Below are 20316 nucleotides of genomic sequence, written 5' to 3'. Positions count from 1 at the left end.
GGGGTTAAAGTGGGATTTGGCTGGTTGAGTCTGTGTGGACTTTGCATGTTCTCCCTGTGTTTCTGTGGGTTTTCTGTGGGTACTCCGGTTTCCTCCCACAGTCCAAAGACATGCACTTACTGGGGTTAGGTTAACTGGTGAATATAAATTGCCCATAGGTGTGAAAGTGAGTGTGAATGGTTGTCTTTCTCTCTGTTAGCCCTGCGACAGGCTGGCGACCTGTACAGGTGTACCCTGCCTCTGGGTTGTGAACCAAACTGCTCAGAAACAATTTGAGGATATTTGTCGAGGTGTTTGAAACATCTGAAATGACTCAGAAAAACTGCGGTAAGTGCACTTTTTGGAGCTTTCTGGAGCAGCCTCATGAAGCTGTGCATGCTGCGCTCTCAGCTGAAAACTTTTGGGCCCCCCCATGGCCCCCATCATTGTGGGACTTCAACACTGTAAACAGACTTTCAGAAAGCACTGACTCTGATGCTCAGTCCCCTCCTGCAGTCTTAGCTAAATGCTGAAGCTTATTGAAATCCACATATGTGAATTATGACGTGGATGGAAGGAACTGTGCAGAGTGTGCAGGCAGTCATGTGGTCACTTTACCTTCTGATTGGTTGAGGTGGGAGCAGCTGGAAGCAAAGCAGCGCTGCAGCATTAATAACTGAACTCACTTGATATTAAAAACTGCCTATCAGACTTAATCACTCATTAACTGCAGGTGGCGTGGAGCCTTTCAGGATCGTTCTGGCCCACTTTAACCCCTGGGCATGCCAGAAAATATTGGGGACCAGCACTCTCATAAATTTAAATATCATCCTCCTAAACATTCTCATTTTACTCAGAAAATGAATGACCGTGGTTTAAATGTAACTACATCAGAGAGAGAGCGTTTCTGACCTGTCGTCGTTTGTAGGATTGGAGTATCACTACTTTCAAACTGCTTGTTTGTGGTTTATTATTTATACATAAAGGTAAAAAAATCAGCTTTACAGTTATATTCACAGAATCCCACATGACCAAAAAAACTTGTTTCCATTTTGTGCCACGCAGCCACATCCCAGGTTTTTATTAGGAGTTTTCATCATCTTAAGACTATGTTCATAAAGCATCGTGTTGTGTGGAGAATCGGTCTCATTTCATCGATGAGGAAAGTCTCTACCTGATGAACTACAGTGTTTGTCTCGTGTGAACGCCCCTCCTGGGGTTCAGGAGAGCGGCCTCTTCGTAATGTCCTGTTCTGTCAGGTAATAGTTCAGGTATCCTCCCAGAGCACCGACTGCCACCGCTGTCATGTGACTGGAACAGCCATCTGGCAGACAAAAAAATGACAGAAAATCAGCGGATATGAAGTAAAAAATACATTAGACAAAAAACACAAAACCAAATCAGATGAACTACTTAAGGTGGAGAAGATTGTTCATGCTAGCTACACACATAACATCAAATCAGATATTAGCACAGGCAGAAGGTAGAAGCTCCAAAAGCTCTGCATCCAAATACATCTTTAATTTGAGCTCCTCTGGCTTCATAACACCAACAACTCACAGCTCAGATTTCCTCCAAACCTACAAAACAACTGAAAAACTGCTGTAATTCATTTTTTAACCACAGTGGCTGAATATGAGCTCACGTGATCCTGTTACATTACGATCCTCCGCTGAGAAGAAAAACACAAACTGACCTGGAAGTATCTTCTCCCTCCTCTTCACTCTCCTGTGAGGCTGCAGCTGTTCCAGCAGCTCATCTCCAATGATCTGTGAGATGATGCTCTCTGAGGAAAACAGCAGCAGAGGGAATAAACTGCCCATCCATTCATTCACAGTGACGGCACAGACGTCAATAATTTACCTCATAAAATAGTCTCTGGAGCCTGAAAAAAGGCGACTGGACTTCTTTTTTTGCTTCTTGAAGATGTTTCACCTCTCAGCTGAAAGGCTTCTTCAGTTCTTAAAACCAGAAGAATTTTCTCCAAGCATGACATCCCAGGATACTTCAGACCAAGTCACACCCTAAGGCAAAAACTGGTTCATCCTAAGGACAAACCCCCCAAACACAAGATCAGCAATGTAGTGTCTGCTGTCCAGTGCAGTGAAGAGTGCTCGGACCTCTGCATTGGAGAAACCAACCACAACGACAGGACAAGACTCAGCTGTACATCTGCATCTGAAGGTCAAAGGTCACTCTTTGAGGATGCTAATGTTCACATTTTGGACCAGGAAGACAGATGGTTTGAAAGAGGAGTAAAAGAAGCATCTATGTCCACTGTGATCAACCATCATTGAACAGAGGAGGTGGATTTCCCCCCCTTACAGTGCTGTCCTGAGCTTCCTCCCCAGACGTCTCACCCCCCATTCACACCTTTGTTCAGGTGACTTCAGTAGGCCACAGGAAACAATGGAGTGAAGTCCTAAATTGGTTTCATCTGAAACCACTGATTGTAATGACCCACAACTCCTTTCACACCTTGGCACATGTGATTATGCACCTGAACAATAGAGGGTCACAACCACCTCCAGGGGACCACGCCCACGGGGGTTTGAATACCTGGGTCTCTCCACCATTTGGTTTGAGAACTGAAGAAGCCTTTCTGATGAGACGTGAAACGTCTTCAAGAAACAAAAAAGTCCATTCGCCTTTTTCCAATTCCAGAGATACTATGACCAGGATGACTGAGTACCATCATAGACACCTCATAAAATACAGATAATTTAGTCTTATGTAATCCACATCTGTAATAAGGGCATGCTTGTTTTCTTTAAAACTATTTTTTTAAATACATCTGGCAAATGGGATAATAAACCAGTACAGCAATTGAATATACTTTTGTTTGAAGTGTTGCATTCAAAATCATACTTAAGAACAAGCACAGATATGTCAAAAGTACTTGGCTGATATATTTATTATGTGTGTTACTGCAGGATGCTTTTACTTATCTTTGAAAGTGTGACTGTAATATTATTCTAATGATGTGGGTGATTTGATGACTTCGGACATTTGATGTTAAATGTGGTGATCCTCAGGGAAGTATTCTAGGTCCCCTTCTGTTTTGATCATACATGCCTGGGTATATCACCCGTGAGTTGTATGAATGCACCAGCTCACTGTCTTTTTTACTTGACCAAAGTGTAAATAACCTGCATCTTCTTGTATCAGAGACCATCTCTCACTGATTGTTCCATTAATCCTCCGCTGCCTTTCTCAGGTTTGCTACAAAAAAATCTGGTGAACCTGCTTTAAGCTGCTTGGTATTTTTCAAAAGAAATGAAGGACCGTCTCCTTACTGCTGTATATATACATATAGTCTATATCTAGAAACAATGAGACAAATACATTACCAAGAACATATATTTCAGGAGGCTGTAGCTGAATTTATGATACTCACTGTCTCTCCCGAAGCAGCCCACTTCCTCGTCCTGCAGCCTCAGGATGTGCTGCAGCCAGTCGGCTTTGTGGAAGTCAGAGAATCCAGACAATCCACAAATCAGGACTGCCAACACAGAGAGCAGTCAGTCAGAAGCTATTTAATTTACAACTGACTTCTCATCCTAATCCTCCAACCTCTTTCAGTTTAGTCTGAAGAGATTTTTAAAATGTTCTCAAAACAAAACAAAAAAACTTGTTTCATGAATTCTCTAAAAGTGAGCCTCGGTGTCTCATGAAAAGAGACTCCTTCTGAATGGGACATTAAAATCCACAAATTCTACAACCAACACTATTAATACGCTGAATTTTGTTGAAATTCACCAGGTTTTCCTGTGTTTTATGTAATTTGCATCATTTTTTATATTGTAATGGTAATTTATTCAACAAATGTGTAAGCGGAAATATAGACAAAGCACCAGGACACAATCATATTTGACAGTATTGTTTTTACATTCAGGTCAAGCATTTTATGAGTTTATTACTTATTATAAATTAAGTCATTTTTAAGCTTTTTTGAAAGCATCAAAATACCCCAAATATATAAAAAGCATGAAATTTGCAGTTACTAAAAATATTTCAACATTAATCAAGAAAATATAAGAATATCCAAGAAAAAGTTTCTTTTGTTTAATGACCCTCAAATTATGTGTTAGTCTTGGTTCTGGGAGTATTCTGCATCGACACTCACTGTTTTCAATGAAGATGTCTACTGTCTGTTCAGTCAGACCGTCTTTGATGATGTCCTGGTTGGTCTTCATCATGTTGGAGCAGAAGATCCTCTGGTAGTTCTGCTCGGTCATGTTGGCTCTGGATGCTCGTGTGTCACCTTTCAGCAGGTTAGTGCAGCCTTTCTGAAATGGAAATACAAAACAGTGTGATCACACTGCCGAGGTCACAGACTCTCCTCATACTGAAGACATGAATCTTTAATGGTCCCCACTACTTTAGAAATAAATTATTTCTAACAGTGGTTTTGCCACCTGTGGTGTTCCCCAAGGCTCTGTCTTTGGCCCTCTACTGGTCTCTATTTATGTCATCCTATTATAGTGGACCTGCTCATTTCCAGCTCTGTGTATTCATTCTTGAACTCTACTAGAGTTCAGTCCTTTATCTTATACTGGGCCTCAGTCCATTCTCTGTCTTTAGCTCCTCCCCTTTACTACAACTGTCTTTTGATTGGCTGCCCCTCGTCAACAGAAGATTTGAACAGCATGTGGGTGGAGCTTCTGTGCTCACAGCCACAGCTGTATTGGAGATATCCCCCCTCTGTGACATCACGCTGAGTCAAAAGCAGAAAAAAGAAAATCTTCAGCCTAGTTTTTAGATCAGTCTGCGGCCCGAGCTTTTGGCTCACAGGGATTGCTGCGCACACACACACTGACCTCGTTATTAGAAACTTTGGTCACATTTAATATGAACATGCACATATACCAGTGTAAGAGATATCTGACAGGAAATAAGGCACAGCACAACCTGGATGTCTCAAAAATGCATGCTGATCTTGATTCTTTTGCACCCTCCCCTCACCCCTAACCGGTCACAGCAGATGACCCCCCCTCCCTGAGCCTGGTTCTGCTGGAGTTTTCTTCCGGTTAAAAGGGAGTTTTTCTTCCCACCATCGCCAAGTGCTGCTCACAGGGGGTCATCTGATTGTTCTTGTTTTTTTCTCCCTAATATTGTAGGGTTTTTACCCTACAGTCAGCACTATATAAATCAAATTGAAATGAATTACTGCAACTTGTGTATTGAGATTTGACTGGCAAAAAAAAAACCTGTCCTGATCAAAACCAAACTGCTGTAAAATTACTTGTAAAAGTAATTTTGTAACTTTACAGAGGAAACTTTAATGAATAGTTTTGCTTTGGATTCATTGAGTTGCTCTGTCAGAGTTTTACCTGAAAGTAAAAAAAAAAATTTTAATCTTGTTTGTAAAACTGTCCTGGGCTGAGATAGGTAACATTCACCCAGCACTTCAGTTTGAACTTGGAGTTTCTGTCGATTGTGCAGATATAAAAACTCCACACAGAGGCGCCTGCCTGGGTCTGAACCTGGGGACCATCCTGCTGTGAGGCAGCACTGCTGCCTAAAATAAGGTCCTTCCTTTCTCCAAAATGTTTTCCGTCTCACCATTTTTCCGATCATGAAGTAGAGCAGCTGGTGGGACAGAGAGTAGTGCGGACACCCAAAACGAGTCATGGTGTCCCGGCAGGGCTTGGTGACGATGCACGGCGTCCCGTTCATCTTCCTGTCCAGACACAAACATGACTCACACAGGTGAGTGTCCTCACATTCTAACAGGTATTATTACCTTCATACATAATTACATCATAGTGAAAAACAGTCCAAACTACTGACAGCTACAGTGAGAAAAAGCATGAAACGTCCTTTTTAATGTAAATCAACAATCTAAAGTTAAAAAACGTGCCGAGGGCTTTGCATAAAAGGCAACAATCCAAATGTAGGAGAACCTGTATACACTCAGAGAAGTTAGACCCAGCACTGGGCTGTTGGTGTGGGCTCGTACCAGGTTCCCAGCAGCAGGGTCAGACATTTGTCACTGAGCTGCTCGTCATAACACTCGGTGGTCATGGTGGAGGGATAAACCAGGCTGGGATCTGTGGAGCACCATTCCCGAGGAATCAGCCAGAAACTCCACGACAACAGGGGCTCGAACTCTTGAGAGGAGGACGGAGGAAAGAGAAACCTGTTAAAAGACTCACCTTATGTAAGGGAAATCTGTCTGTGCTACCTGCCTGCTCGTTTCTCTCCAGTCAGACCTTTAAATTATGTAATTAAAAATTCATCAATACATGGGGATGATTAAAAACATAACTGGATACAAATGTAACTCAGAAAACAGCCACTAAGAGATCAAACAGCCTTTAAATGAGCTGCTCCTCTTTCAGTGAGTCACCTTCAGAGGGTCTGATCATGTTTCCACTTTGATGTTGATGTTTGTTCACTCGCTCCTGTGTGTCAGTCGTGTTTGTGTTACAGTGTCTTTTGTTAGATCACTTTTGAGAAACAGGATTTTAACCTCACTGAGACATCTGCATAAATAAAAGGTATAATAATAAAATATATATATATTTGAGACTGCCTTGAACTTCTGCAGTGATGGTGGATGCTGGGTAATAGTTTGAACCCAGCACCTTTTACCAGTGTTTTCCCTGGAACAAAATGCAATTTCTTCCAGCAAAGGACCAAAACAGTTATAAGAATGATGAGCAGTGTACCTGCAGGCTTCTGGGAAATGGAGTCTGTAAGTCTCACCTCTGTAGTATTTGGGGTCGTTCTGTCTCAGGGCGGCGTTGGCCTTCTCGAGGCTTTGGTCGAGACGTCTGACCAGAGCGACGGCGGTGGTTCTCTGAGCCCAGCTGACCGGGTCGGTGTGAGGCCACGTCCGAACTGCCTCCTTCAGTTCGGCTGAGACACAAAACAGTTTCTCTTTACTTCCTGTTTTATTTTAAAGGTGAGCTCCTTGGTGTTTTTTCTTCAGTCTCAGTCACACAGCTGCTGAAACTGTTTCAGAAGGCTCTGATTGTTCTGATCTTCTTTGTTGGTACAGTATCAGGAGTTCACATTAAAGAGTTTAATGTATTGAGGTAAATGTGTGCTAATGTGATCCCTTTAAAACAGTTTAATGCTCAAAAGTACTGGATGCTGCCCCTCAGCAGGTGCTCAGAAGCTGGCCAATCAGGAAAAGGGAGCTTTTAGGGAGGCATAAGTCTTAAAGAGACAGGATTTAAGACAAAGGATGAGCTGAAGGGCTGCAGAAACAGCCAGTGTAAAATAAAGAAGGATTATTTTGGACTGTGAATCATGCAAAGCTACTCTAACCAAATCAAGAAAAAGAAATACAGATATGAGGTGGCAAAATGAGGTAATCACAAGAAACAAAATATTTGATCAAAAATAAATGCAATGCAGAAACTACTGGGCACCGTGTTTGGGCTCTTGTAGCCCTGTGCTCTAAATACAGATGATATTACCAGAAAAGTTGGAATATACTGAAAAAGATTTTTTTTTTTTTTCCTGGTTACATTTGTTGTTTGTTTTTTGATAGAAGGGGTTGAAACAATGGATTTAATTCCAATTTTAGATTTTTGTAATAAATACTTTAATCAGCTCATATCAGAACAGTAATTAATGCAGTAATTTACTTCAAAAGCCCTGAAATGTCTGACAGTGGAGCAGAAAATGTGTTACTTTCAGACACTGCGAGGGAAAAAGGTTCAATGCATTCATTTTACTTTCTAAGCTTTTAGATCTTTTAAGAACCTCTAAAATCTGCAGGTTTCTCTCTAAAATGTAGAAATCACGGCTCACTTTAGATCCGTGATTTCAGATCAGTTCCAATACAAGCAAGCAGTGAACAGCTGCTGTTTTCCTGCAGCTGGTAAACAGTCCTACCCTGCAGCATGACGAACCCGACCACTCCGTCCAAGTTGATGTGCTCGTGCTGGCGCTCCAGGAAGGACACTCCGCGGGAGAGGCTGCTCAGGATGTCATCGATCACCTCCGCCCGAGACCCGCACACTGCGGCAAACAGGGCCAGCGCTGCGGCCAGCCGGAGAAACGCAACCCGCATCGTCCAGTCTGAGGGCTCCGGGACCGTTTCAGGCCAGCAGAGAGACGCAAAGAGAGGCGGAGGAGGGCAGACTGTCTCCGTTTTAACGGGGGGAGAGGAAAGTCAAGGGCTCGACACGGGGAGGGGGGGGATCCATGACGTCAGAAGATTATCATCAAAATATTGACAACATTTTATTTTTATTTCTGCGGGACACACAATTAATATTTTATACACCAAGCAAACCTTATCAACCTTATAGAGTTTCTGAGAGGATTTAAAGGGAACCCATCATATTTATTTTACCAAATCCAAAAAAAACAAAACTTTTTTTAAAAAGTAAATTTATGGCATAAATTCTGCACTGTATGGAAGACAAAAGATATCAAAAAGAAAGGTTTGCAGGGGTGTTTCCAGTGTTTTTGGGTGAGAGAGGGAGTCTGAATACTGGACCAGAAATATGTTGGATAGTGCAGGAGATGGGTGCAGAAAACATTGTGTACACTTTCAAGTTATTTACAGGTGGATGAATTAATAACAATCTGTCAGTAATTTACATGTAATTATTTTGTAAATATATTTTTAAAAATTACGGCTCTGAAGACAGATCTTATTTCAGTTATTTTTCTCTTTTTTGTCTATTTTGTAAAAATTTGTGAAATATTTTATATAACTACAGAATTCTCATTTAAAATGTTAAATTTAACATTTCTTTGGAATTGACTGTCACAAGTTTTTAATAATGTAAAGGGGCTCTCTGTAACGTAACCCCCGCGATAGGTGACAATCCGCAAAGTAGCAGCGTTATATTTATTTTATCATTTATTTATATTTGAAGGCTTTATAAACCCTTCCCACACTCCTAAAAACCTTTCCCACTCTCTTACTACAACTTGAATGATGAAGATGATGTAACTGTGCAGTACTGATGGCCCTGAAGGTGATGACGATGAGATGTATGTACAGGACTGCACAGCCAAGGAGAGCGTTACAGCTCTTCTGAGGGCACCACTCCATCAGGGCTTCAACAGCATCTTCATAGGCATAGGTGTAACTGATCTCTTCATCTGAGTGATGAACATAGTTATGGGGAGTTATATAAATACTTATGTACTGCAAAATCCTGCGATATAGGGAAAAGTCCACAATACAGAATTAGATATTAAAAAAAAAAAAAAAATGCAATACAGTGAAGTCGCAATAAGTAAAATGTAATATATCGAGGGACGACTGTACGTCTGTGGATTCTCCGTGCAGGTTTCCATAGTGTAATTTCGTGGGTTTATGTGTTTCTAGGATTTTTCAGGACAGGAAGTCAGATTATTTGATCAGAAATAAGTGCACTCTTTTGTCACGTGGGGTCACCGCAGTGGATCGCGGTTTGGTTTGGCAGAGTCTGCCGAACAATTTTAAGGTTCATTTGCAAATGGAAGAATATGTATGTACTATTAATTTGTTAATTCATTTAAATAATCAAAATTTTACTCACATCAATCTTGAGCAAACTTTTCATTCTTTGCTCCAAGAGGTGTGGGAAAAGAATATTTATTTAGACAAAATGTACATATACTATCAAAATCTTAATTTTAAACGTGACTGTGTGGGTAAACTTTCATTCTTTTTTAATAATTTTGATAATAATGGAAATGACACATGCTTTGATCGCTTTTATAAGTCCTTGAAAGGCTGAGATGAGAGTTCCTGCGTTGCTCCTGAACGCATCATGATGCGCGGTCTCTTTAACGGTGAAGCCCCTCCCCTTCACTGAGCCGCGTCATCACAAATCTCAAACAAATATGGCGCCGCGCTGTACCTACCCGGCGCTCCTGGCAGTTTCCGTGCTGAGTTTAGCGCTCTTAGCGGCGTTTTATGCGTCAGACTCAGTAGTGCGGGGGCTGGCGGTGTCTCTGACGGCTGCTGCCGCGTTGCTGCCGCTGTGGGGCCGCAGGCTGCGGCGGCGGGACGATGGGACGCACCGGCGGGTCTGCGTGCTGGTGCTTGGGGACATCGGTCGCAGTCCTCGGATGCAGTATCACGCTTTATCCCTCAGTAAACACGGATACCACGTGACTTTCGTGGGGTTTTTAGGTAAGATTGCAGCTCCCTGAAGCTCTGTTACACATTCATTCATCTTGCTGAGCCTAAAGCAGCTGACTCGACTTCTTTGAGTTCTCATACCGGTATGTCCAGGTAGGTGCCAATACTGAACAACGATACCAGCATTAAATCTACACGCTGTAGTATGAGGGCAGAGAGTCAGTGCTGGGGTGGGATTACATCAGGGATCTGCTCTTTGCCCCTTCTTATTTCTGATGGTGATGGACAGACTGGCAGATGAGCTCAGGCAGGAGTTTGCAGAGGACGCTGATCTGTAGTGAGAGTATGGAGCAGCTGGAAGAGAGCCTGGAGAGCTGGAGGTATGCTCTGGACAGAAGAGAATGAAGGTCAGTAGAAGCAAGACTGATGATGTCTGTGAATGAGAGGGAGACAGGTGGAAAGGTGAAGATACAAGGAGTAGAGGGAGTGAAGGTGGATGAACTTAAATAGCTGAGGTCAACCATCCAAAGAAGCAGACAGTGAAGAAGAGAGTGCAGGCAGGGTGGAGCAGGTGGAGACAAGTGTCAGGGGTGATTTGTGAGAGAAGGAGAGCAGCAAAAGTGAAAGGGAAGGTTTACAGGATGGTAGTGAGACCTGCTGTGATGGATGGTTTGGAGATGGTGGCACTGACACAAAGACTGGTGGCTGAGCTGAAGATGTTCAGATCTTCAGTGGGAGTGAGCAGGATGGACAGGATTAGAACTGAGTCCATCAGAGGGACAGCTTAGAGTCAGAGAGGCTGAGGTGGTTTGGACGTGCAGAGGAGGGAGGGTGGATACATTGGACTAAGGATGTTGATGATAGAGCTGCCAGGCAGGAGGAGAAGAGGAAGACCACAGAGAAGATTCATGGACGTAGTGAAGGAGGACATGCAGAGGGTTGGTGTTACAGAGGAGGATGATCCAATGTGGCGACCCCTAAAGGGAAGAGGATGATTCCTCGCTACGAGCAGGAGACTGGGAATATGTAAAACTACTGCAGGATTATATAAAACTGAAGAAATCATCTCTTAAATCATTGTACATACACCATATAGTTCCCTGGTAGGTCGTGACCTTCTTTACTGTTTGGGGGAAACACAAACAAACACTAAAGGGTTCATGTCCATTTGCTGCTGTAGGAATATTTCCTGCAATGTTTGACATGTGTGTGGCATTTCTGAACAGTATGTGCTCCCACGTGGATGTGCTGCAACTTCCATGAACCTCCATGAAAACTACAGCACCTTGTATGCAGTATTTTAAAGAAGCAGTATTTACATCTTGTACTCTATTAAGTTTTTAAACCATGACTCAAACTCGGGAGCAGGAGAAAGAAAATGCACAGTGAATTTGAAATGTGAGTTTTGGACCCAAACAGTCAGGATGACTTCACTCTCTGTCAGAATCTCGTGAGCTGTGAAAATGAAGGATTTTTGCTGTGGATTTCTTTCAGAAACGAAACCTCATCGAGACGTGTTGAGTGAGGAGAAAATCGCCGTAGTGCCCATCGCAGAGGTGAAAGGTGTTCAAGGTGAACTGTGGGAAGTTCTTTTTCTTCGTTTGTTTTTCGTGGTGTATTTTTTCTTTTTTAAGAATCTGTTTCCTGTTTCCAGCCGGACCAAAAGTCCTCACGTATGTGACGAAGGTGGTGGTTCAGTCTCTGCAGCTGCTGCGTGTCCTGCTGACGATGGAGCTGCAGGAACATGTCCTGATGCAGGTGTGTTACCTGGAGCTTCAGAGATCATACTTGTGTTAGTCAGACATGGAACCACACAGAGTTTTTTTTATTATTTTAAAAACCAAAAGAATCTACAATAACCGACTCTATCGGTCGTGTGCCTGTGACTGTGTGTGTTTCCCAGAATCCTCCTGGTCTCCCCAGCATCGCAGTGACCTGGTTTGTGTGTGTCCTGCGCGGCAGCAGATTCATCATCGACTGGCACAACTACGGCTACACCATCATGGCGCTGAGCCACGGTCCGACGCATCCCGTGGTCCGCCTGGCACAGTGGTCAGTACCGCCGAGAGGCGGCGAGGCTGAAGGTGGAGGGTCACCATCAGTTTTAGAGACATTTGAATTATGGGTCACAAATAAATCAAAGTTTCCAGGCTTTATGGGGGTTTCATCACTAATTATATTTGACTTAATGGTGACACATTTTACCCCACTGCTCACCCAGAAGTCCACCTACAGGGAGACTTGTTTTCCAGAGCTTAAAATAAAAAATCTCAGGATAAACTCCTGTTAGCTAACGTGATGCAGACTCCGTCCCTGCGTCTGCAGCCAGGCGCCAGAGGATGTTCTGAGCCTAGAAAAACTCTTTGTTTACCTTTTTAAAGTATGTATTGTGTATTATTCATGCACTGCACCCTTTTTGTTGCCACTGGTGAGCAGATTGTAAATTAGAGGGTTTTTTTTTTTGTTGCAGGCCCATGTTTTTTATTTCTAAATTCAGATTAACTCACATTTAACTCCTGCTGGGTTTCATCCCGATCTGAGGTGTTTCTGCCTCCGTCGTCTCTGACGGGTGTTTTCATTCTCGTCTTTCAGGTACGAGCGCTTCTTCGGCCCACTGGCCTCCCACAACCTGTGTGTCACCAACGCCATGAAGGACGACCTGCAGAAAAACTGGGGCATCAAGTATGACTTCCTTTTCTAAAATGTGCATCACTTTTCTTTTTCTCTGTTTGGCAGCAGAAGAAGCCGGTGACAGAATTCTAACTGAAAAGATGCAGACGTGTTTTTAAACATCACTTTCTAATAAAGTTGAGAAAGAAAAGTTACACAAACTGAAACGAATGAGGTGAAAGGCCTGATGTCTCACTAGCGGCCTCTGGAGGCTGTGGTGTTCATGACAGCCGAGGAGAAAATGAGGCACTGAGCATTAAAGGAGATACAATCATCGTTTTTGGCCCTTTTTTAGGCCCAAAATAAGTCAAACTGAAACTTTTGGTGACCTAAGATAAGATGCTGCAGGTCTGTTTTATACTCTAAAGCACTGCGCTGTCTACTAACAAAACAGTTTGCTCCACAGTGATGCTGATAGAAAGTCATTAAAGTCACCACTGGTCCCGCTCAGCAGGCGACTGACAGGCTGTAGCAGCAGGAAGTTGAATGAGCTCTGAATAAAAGGACGAGATTACACTGTTGTCGGTTTGTCGTTTGCAGGGCGATGACTCTGTACGACCGGCCGGCCTCCATCTTCAGGGAGACGCCGCTGAAGCTGCAGCACGAGCTCTTCGTGAGGCTCGCCGGCGTTCATCCTCAGTTCAGGTGAGCGATGAAGCTGTGAGAGGGTCAGAGAGGTGTTTTATCACGTGATGCTGGACATGCAGGACCTCTTTATTTGTGCGTAATCGCAGAGTTCAGTTTTTGGGTTTTGTTGTTTTTTTGGATAAATTCACGGTTTGAGGAAAAATGTGTAAAAGTTTATTTTTATGGGTGAAAAAAAATTCACAGCACACTCTGAAGTGCTCACCTGCTCTTTCAGGTCTGAAGAGGCGGAGGCGGAGAGGACCATCCTCTCAGTTCGTGACCCCGCTGACGGCACCGTGACCCTGAGGGCGGAGCGACCGGCGCTGCTGCTTAGCAGCACCAGCTGGACAGGTCAGAGAACGTGGCCAAAATGACGGTTTAACGAGAACGAACTCAAAGTTTATGATCTGCAGCCACTTGATGTTTTATTTGCCTTCAGCGGCCCTCATACACAGGCAGGCTGTTCTTACTCCTCACATTTTGGTGATTGGGAATAAATGTTCTTAATTTAAAGAAACAAAACAGAAGTCAATGTTTGGAAGCTGTGACCTCGACTTCTTCGATCCACAGGAAACCCTTTAAAAGATTGTAGGAGCGATTTTTGGCGACAGTTTAACTGTTCATAAAGAAATAATGCTGTCAGAACGAGTGTGAGGACTCTGAGCTGACACACCGCCGTGCACATCGCAGAGGTGGAGATGTGAGAGGATGCTCAGTGGCTGCAGCTTCTGCTGCAAATACAGAAGATAAAATTGAACCTATTTCATTTCTTTGTACATTGGCTTTATTTCCGTGATGATGTGGTTGTTTCATCTCTCAGTAAATCAGGTACAAATGTGTGCAAACACTGATTCACGTCAGTCAGAAAAGCTTTGCTCTCAGTTTGAGTCGAGCTGTTTTTAAAGCGCCATTTTTCGTTTTTCCTCCTCAGAGGATGAAGATTTCTCCGTCCTGCTGAAGGCTCTCGAAGGTGTGACCTGTTTCTTTTATTAATACTGAAACTAAAGTTAAAAATAAAAGCTTGTTTTCTGACCCCTCGTCTGTTTTTCCCCCCACAGAGTACGAAGGTTTCATTAAGGGAGGAGCTTCGTTACCACCTTTACTCTGCGTGATCACAGGTAATCCTCACTCTGTCCGCAGATTATAACCTCAAATAACTTCACGATTTTTGTTTTCCTTTTTTCAGAGTCCACCTGCGTTTTTATTAAGGTGTAATAAGAACTTTATAACTAATTTATTTTTATTTTTTCCCACCGAGCTGGAGATTTTCTCTGAGACTAAACTGGTTCATGAGAGACATTTTTCTAAAATGTATTTTTCAGTTTTTCTTCATTTTTATTTTTCAGTGTGACGTCCGTTTAGCCCGTGAAGTGTTTCGTTTCCTCGGCAGAAAAAAGAAAAGTTTGTTTTCTTACGTTTGTGACTAAAATCTGAGTTTCTTTTTGTTTTTCTTGCAAACTTATTTCATAATCTCAGAAAAATACTGCAATTTTTTTAAACTAGCAAATATATTCTCAAATATGGTGCAATTTGTCCAGTTTTAGAGACATTTGAATTATGGATCACAAACAAATCAGAGAAGGGGGGCGGTAAATGAACCCTTTTGTGTGTTTGTGCAGGTAAGGGTCCTCAGAAGGAGCACTACATGAAGCTAACTGACTCGCTGCATCTGGAGCACGTGAAGATCTGCACCCCCTGGCTGGAGGCAGAAGATTACCCTCTCTTATTAGGTATTTTATTTGACATCTGTTTAACCACTTTAATCTCACTGGTGTTTGATCACATTTATGCAGAAATGGAAGAAACCCCACAAGACATTAAATGAGTTTTACTGTCACGGTCGCCCAGGCTCAGCAGACCTGGGTGTTTGTCTCCACAAGTCGTCCAGCGGTCTGGATCTGCCCATGAAGGTGGTGGACATGTTCGGCTGCTGCCTCCCCGTCTGCGCCATCCACTACAACTGGTGAGGACGCAAATACCCGCTGACCGCTTCCCGCCGGCCAGCGCTCCTGCAAACACGCCCGTTAAATCCTAACGGTGTTTTATATTTGCAGCCGGTGTGTTTCATTCAACACAATAAGGTGCACGCTGAAGCTGCTTACAAGAAGTTGTTTTCTTAAAATTATAATTTTCTCCCTGTTTTCATGTTCAGCTGCAGTGAAACAATGTCAAAAACTTTGGAAAATATTGTTATTTTATTCCTGTGGGCCAGGAGGGGGCGACTCCTTTGGTTGCTTAGGAAGATTATCCTACTCTTCATCAGTGACCTCTTTAAACACTTTTTTATTGACTTTAAGGTCTTTTTCTTAAGTGCTGCCAGTTCACATATTAAACCTTCCCATCACAATCTTACTTTTTGAACCTTTAGGCCTAAGGGGGTTAATCGACACCCCTTTTTTTTCACCTCAAACTACATTTGTGCATTAGCTGACACAGAAGTAGCTCAAAGCTGCTCAGAAAACATTTGCCAAGTGTCCATTTACTCTTGAACTATTAGTCGGTACATAAGCTGTTAGAAGTGCTGTGTCTCCCACACAGTTCTTCTATTAAATTAGAGCTGAGACTTTGCTTTTAATGCAGCACAAATTTGTTTTTAAACTCACAAACATGCATTAAATGTGACTCTCCGGTGTTTTCCCCTCAGTTTGGATGAGCTTGTGAAGCATGAGGAGAACGGACTGATCTTCAGAGACTCTGCAGAGCTCGCCGAGCAGCTCAAGGTGAGAGACGAGGTGTAGGTACATGGTCAGGAAAGAGATTCAAGCAGACCTCCAAACAGACTCCTACAGTAATATCCAACACCAGTTACTCCTCTCTTTAAACATAGACTGTATATAAAAGATGGATGCAGTTACTGTGACATCACCCATTGGTTGTGTATTATAGTCACTAATGTCAGAACCTTAAGTGACTAGATCTGGGGTAGATGTGCTGAGTTGTTGGATGATGTTGGTTAGCATGGTAGCTAGCCAAAACCTGCAGTTCTGCTCATGCCCACTTGATGTTGGCTCCAAGAGTGAGTCAAGCCTTTCATAATAACAGTATTGGGAGGGTGGGGTATTTTTAGAGCTCATCCATTTAGATTGGATTAAGGTTTAAAGTTCAGATTGTTAGAGGCGTGGCCTCTTTGACTGACAGGTGGATGGCGACACAGGCGGCTGTAGCTGCAAGCTGTCTGCTAGGCTTCACCTCAGCTAATTGGAGTCCCTGAACTGGACCTCTGGACCACGTTTGTGCTGTTGGAGCATTTTAATGTAATTATCTAATCAAGACCATCCAAGAAGGCGGAGCTTCAGTTTTGCTGAATGAAATTTATTTGGATGTCACTGCACACTGATTAGATATGAACTACTAATAATGCAGCATGCTAACCCAGCTACTAGTGTTAGCTGATAACATTTCACCTTCTCATCCAAATACGGTGACTTCGAGCCCCAGAAAACCACCGGGGGGGTTAACTTCAATTTTCCAAATCCCAGAAACAAATGATGTCACAACAACTCTTTAATTTGATTTGAGTCAGTTTGTCATTGCATATCTCACAAGTATAAAGCAACAAAATGCAGAATTAACCAGAAGTACTTAAGCAGTGATTTAAAAGAGCATGAAATTAATATGCACAGACGTTATATAATAGTGTCTACATGAATGTATGTGCAGTTTGACTCTTTATGCACTACGACAATAAAATTGCAGCAGTTACATCTCCATCTTTTATTTACAGTCTATTCTGTATGTACGTCTCTGATTATGAGTCGAGACCTTTCACGAGCCTCATAAATTGAATCTTCTGTTCTGACTTCGGCTCTTATGTTTCCAGTCTCTCCTGTCAGGCTTTCCCAGTTCAGACGGCAAACTGGGAACCTTCAGGAGAAACCTCCGTGCCAACAGGGGGCAGCGCTGGGACGACAACTGGGACCAGAACGTCCTGCCTCTAATCACTGCTCCGAGATAACCTTGGATCTGCTGGTTGTCCCTGGTGGTCACTTGTGGTACTGCAACCAAAAAAAGTTCCTGGTGACGTTCTTGAACTGCTGCCAGCTGCAAACGAGGCCAAGCTTTACTTTTTGTTTTTTAAACAACAATGTGTTTAATCTGTGGAAGTCTCACCTTTGTAAACACTACTGGGCATGTGCGGTGGGCCTCAACGCTTAAGACTTTCTTTGCTTGTGCTGCAGGCAAATCAGGCCCCATCAGCCCTCATTTTGAGCACCAGAGTTACAGCAGAACGGGAATATCATGGACCAAAACTGATATTTTTCTAATAATTGTACATTTAAATTTAAATGTTCTAAACTGTTTTCAGTGTGATGAAGTTCAGCAGCTGGATGATCAGTGAGTGATGAGATGAAATCTTTCATCTTTTCGGTCCTTTTCCTCCTCCATCATGAAGATGCACATTTGTAAATAAAATCTTTATCGTGCTCCCTTCGTGTCATCTGTGCAGTTTGAGGAGCTCGATGGCAGACTGTCTGTTATAAGGAAACACGTGGCTGACGGGTCCTGGGATCACCTCATGGCTGATTCCTTCATTTTCTGCCAAAACAAACAGACGGTGACGTCATCAAAGCTGCATCATCAGGTTCACCGTGAAAATCCTGATTTTAGAACAGCAATGTCATCTGACACACACACACACACACACACACACACACACACACACACACACATGCACGGCTATGCTGCTGTGATAAAATCATGTTTGTAATCCCCCCAAACACGTAAACAGTGGTTTATTCCCACTGTAAGGAGGAGGTTTCCCCTCAGCAAAGATCTGCTCTGAAAGAGAGAGAGATCACTACAGAGTAAATTGTAGTAAAATGAACTGTGGATGTGCACAGCTGTTAAAGGACTTCGAGCGCACTAATTAAAAGTATTTGTCGGATTATCATCCCCACATTTGCCAGCAACCGCTACAGTATATGTCTGATTATAATTGGGTACTTCAATCATTTTTTATTGCAGTATTTGTACAGTGTGATGTACTTCATCCTTTTACTGCCAATGAAAAGTTTGAGAGACGACAATCTGAATACAGAAAGATCTTCAACACAGCCGCCTCCTCCTCCTCAGTGGCGTCTTACCAAGTTGCTGTTTAAAGCCGCCGTACGTCTCCGGGTTCCTTATAGTGGAGCAGATGAGGACCTGAGGGAAAACCTCAGCAGAAGAACACCTCAGGATCGTGGACAGCAGCTTCACCAGACTTCCTGCGATCTCGGGGTCGTACACCACATCTGCGTCACGAAGAGAGAAACGGGAATCTGCTTTAACAACGAATCTGAGAAACCAGCGTGTAAAGTGCTCCATAAAAGCAGGAACAGACTGAGGTGTGCGAACACGTGTCCACGGCATCTTTCTCGATAAATCTGACCTGCAGCGATGATGACGTCAGCCCCGACCTTCCTCAGCTCTTCCTCTGTGGCTGCCGTCCAGTCCAGCTCCTCCACACCGACCGACCGAGACGTCTGCTCGCTCAGCCCGTTCAGCCGGACATTGTCTCTGAGTTTCTGCAGCACTCTGGAGTGACAGTCACTGAACACGAATCTTTTCAGGCTGCAAGAGCGACAGATGGCGATACCTGTCAACCCCACGCCGCTGCCCAACTCCAGCACCGTCCTGAAGGTGGAGGAACAGATTTAAAATCACCAGGAAGCTCACAGCAGGAGGAGGAGGAGGATGATGGCCTGCAGTTTCAGGCGGTGCTACCTGCCAGTGAAGACCTGCTGGTTCTCCAGAGCCCACTCCGCCAGGTAAAGGGCCGCCTCCCAGGTCACCAGCCCGGTGGTCCCCTCTGAGATCAGGGCAATGTTTTCCAGCAGGCTCACAGCGCCACCAGCAGGCTGCAGGAAACAAACGTCACTGCACTTTAAATCAAGAGTCCTGCAGGTAAAAGCTGTCAGGAGCAGCGACGGGCGATTCGGACCAAAAATCATATCTTGATATTTTTATGGCTCTACACCAAGTATGATGATGCCAACACCAAACAATTTACTATAAAAGATGAGCTAACAGTGACACTAAGTGGTTTCCTGTGTTGGTACCAGCAGGTAGCTCTTGTAGCACTCGGTGGTCTCCTCAGCTCCCACCACCTCAGCCAGAGCATTGTACAGCTCATCCAGAGGTTCACAGTCTGCAGCTTCCAGCTTCGGAGACAAGAAACCACCACACACACACACACACACACACACACACACACACACACACACACACACACACAGGCAGGTTTTTACTCTGTGAGCATTTCACCATCATTCTGTCCACAGAGAAACACTCTGAAGGCCTCCACCTACCCGCCTGATGAGCTCAGTGAGAAACAGCCTCCTGTATCTGACAGAAGGCGGAAACTTCCGGCACAGTGGATGAAGACACGTCTGTAAAACACGCGGGTGTTTATTTCACTGATGACTCTGAGCTGATGTATGATCACAGCAGATGGAGGCGCACTCACCTGTTTCAGTACCTCTGAAATGAGCTCTGACGACCCGCTGCTCCGAAGCTCTTTCTCTACAAACTAAGCAGATAAAGTTTTACAGTGGAGCCCAAAAGAAGGTCTCACATATGAGGAAAAATTATTCTTGGGGGTTTAAATGTCACATTTTACGTCCGTTAAGAAATCCTAATTAAGATAAAGATGATGTGTGCGGACTGAGGCCTGCTGGTTGTTTAAACCTGAGCTGAGCTGTTCAGGAGGGCCCGCGGACTGATTTCAGTATAACTTCACTCGTGTTTTAAAGGCCGCGGGCTGCTCGGGAGCTTTGGGGTTAAAACGCGCACATTTCTGAATGGAGATCGGCGCGTCTCGTACTCACAGTCCAGGGAAACGAAGGCAGGCGGCTCATAGCGAAAAATGCCGCCTGGAAATCCTTTAAAGCGGCTTCCACCGAGGACTGCTCTGAAAGCGCCATCTCACACGTGTGTTTGTTTACTTCCTGTTTACCCATAAGTCAGCGCGACACTCTATTGGTAGAGCCTCTGGGTAGTGAAGTTTATTTTTA

The 20316-nt window shown here is 43.7% G+C and overlaps 3 protein-coding genes across 3 annotated transcripts; 1 reads left to right on the top strand and 2 right to left on the bottom strand.

Annotated features, from left to right (window-relative positions):
* Positions 1-122: 122 nt before the first annotated feature.
* On the bottom strand, positions 123-8067 carry c8h16orf89 (chromosome 8 C16orf89 homolog). The gene is made up of 8 exons (XM_030735353.1): positions 7831-8067; positions 6691-6843; positions 5942-6092; positions 5545-5662; positions 4106-4268; positions 3377-3481; positions 1676-1765; positions 123-1303 (listed from the first exon to the last, which is right to left on the bottom strand). Exons 1-8 carry the CDS (start codon positions 8006-8008, stop codon positions 1200-1202), a joined length of 1062 nt encoding a protein of 353 aa, XP_030591213.1. The 5' UTR covers positions 8009-8067; the 3' UTR covers positions 123-1199.
* A 1716-nt stretch (positions 8068-9783) lies between these two features.
* Positions 9784-17303, top strand: alg1 (ALG1 chitobiosyldiphosphodolichol beta-mannosyltransferase). The gene is made up of 13 exons (XM_030735351.1): positions 9784-10075; positions 11519-11596; positions 11679-11782; positions 11928-12076; positions 12617-12706; positions 13235-13339; positions 13557-13672; positions 14253-14291; positions 14380-14439; positions 14941-15051; positions 15170-15284; positions 15966-16041; positions 17142-17303. Exons 1-13 carry the CDS (start codon positions 9784-9786, stop codon positions 17274-17276), a joined length of 1470 nt encoding a protein of 489 aa, XP_030591211.1. The 3' UTR covers positions 17277-17303.
* Positions 17304-17699: 396 nt separating this feature from the next.
* On the bottom strand, positions 17700-20262 carry eef2kmt (eukaryotic elongation factor 2 lysine methyltransferase). Its single transcript, XM_030735354.1, has 8 exons — positions 20131-20262; positions 19770-19832; positions 19612-19692; positions 19363-19464; positions 19028-19161; positions 18693-18937; positions 18406-18555; positions 17700-17857 (listed from the first exon to the last, which is right to left on the bottom strand). The coding sequence occupies exons 1-8, from the start codon at positions 20260-20262 to the stop codon at positions 17757-17759; spliced, it is 1008 nt and encodes a 335-aa protein (XP_030591214.1). The 3' UTR covers positions 17700-17756.
* Between the last annotated feature and the right edge of the window lie 54 nt (positions 20263-20316).

Source organism: Archocentrus centrarchus, chromosome 8 (genome assembly GCF_007364275.1).
Source record: "Archocentrus centrarchus isolate MPI-CPG fArcCen1 chromosome 8, fArcCen1, whole genome shotgun sequence".
NCBI lineage: Eukaryota > Metazoa > Chordata > Actinopteri > Cichliformes > Cichlidae > Archocentrus > Archocentrus centrarchus.
This window is presented reverse-complemented; position numbering and strand designations above follow the sequence as displayed.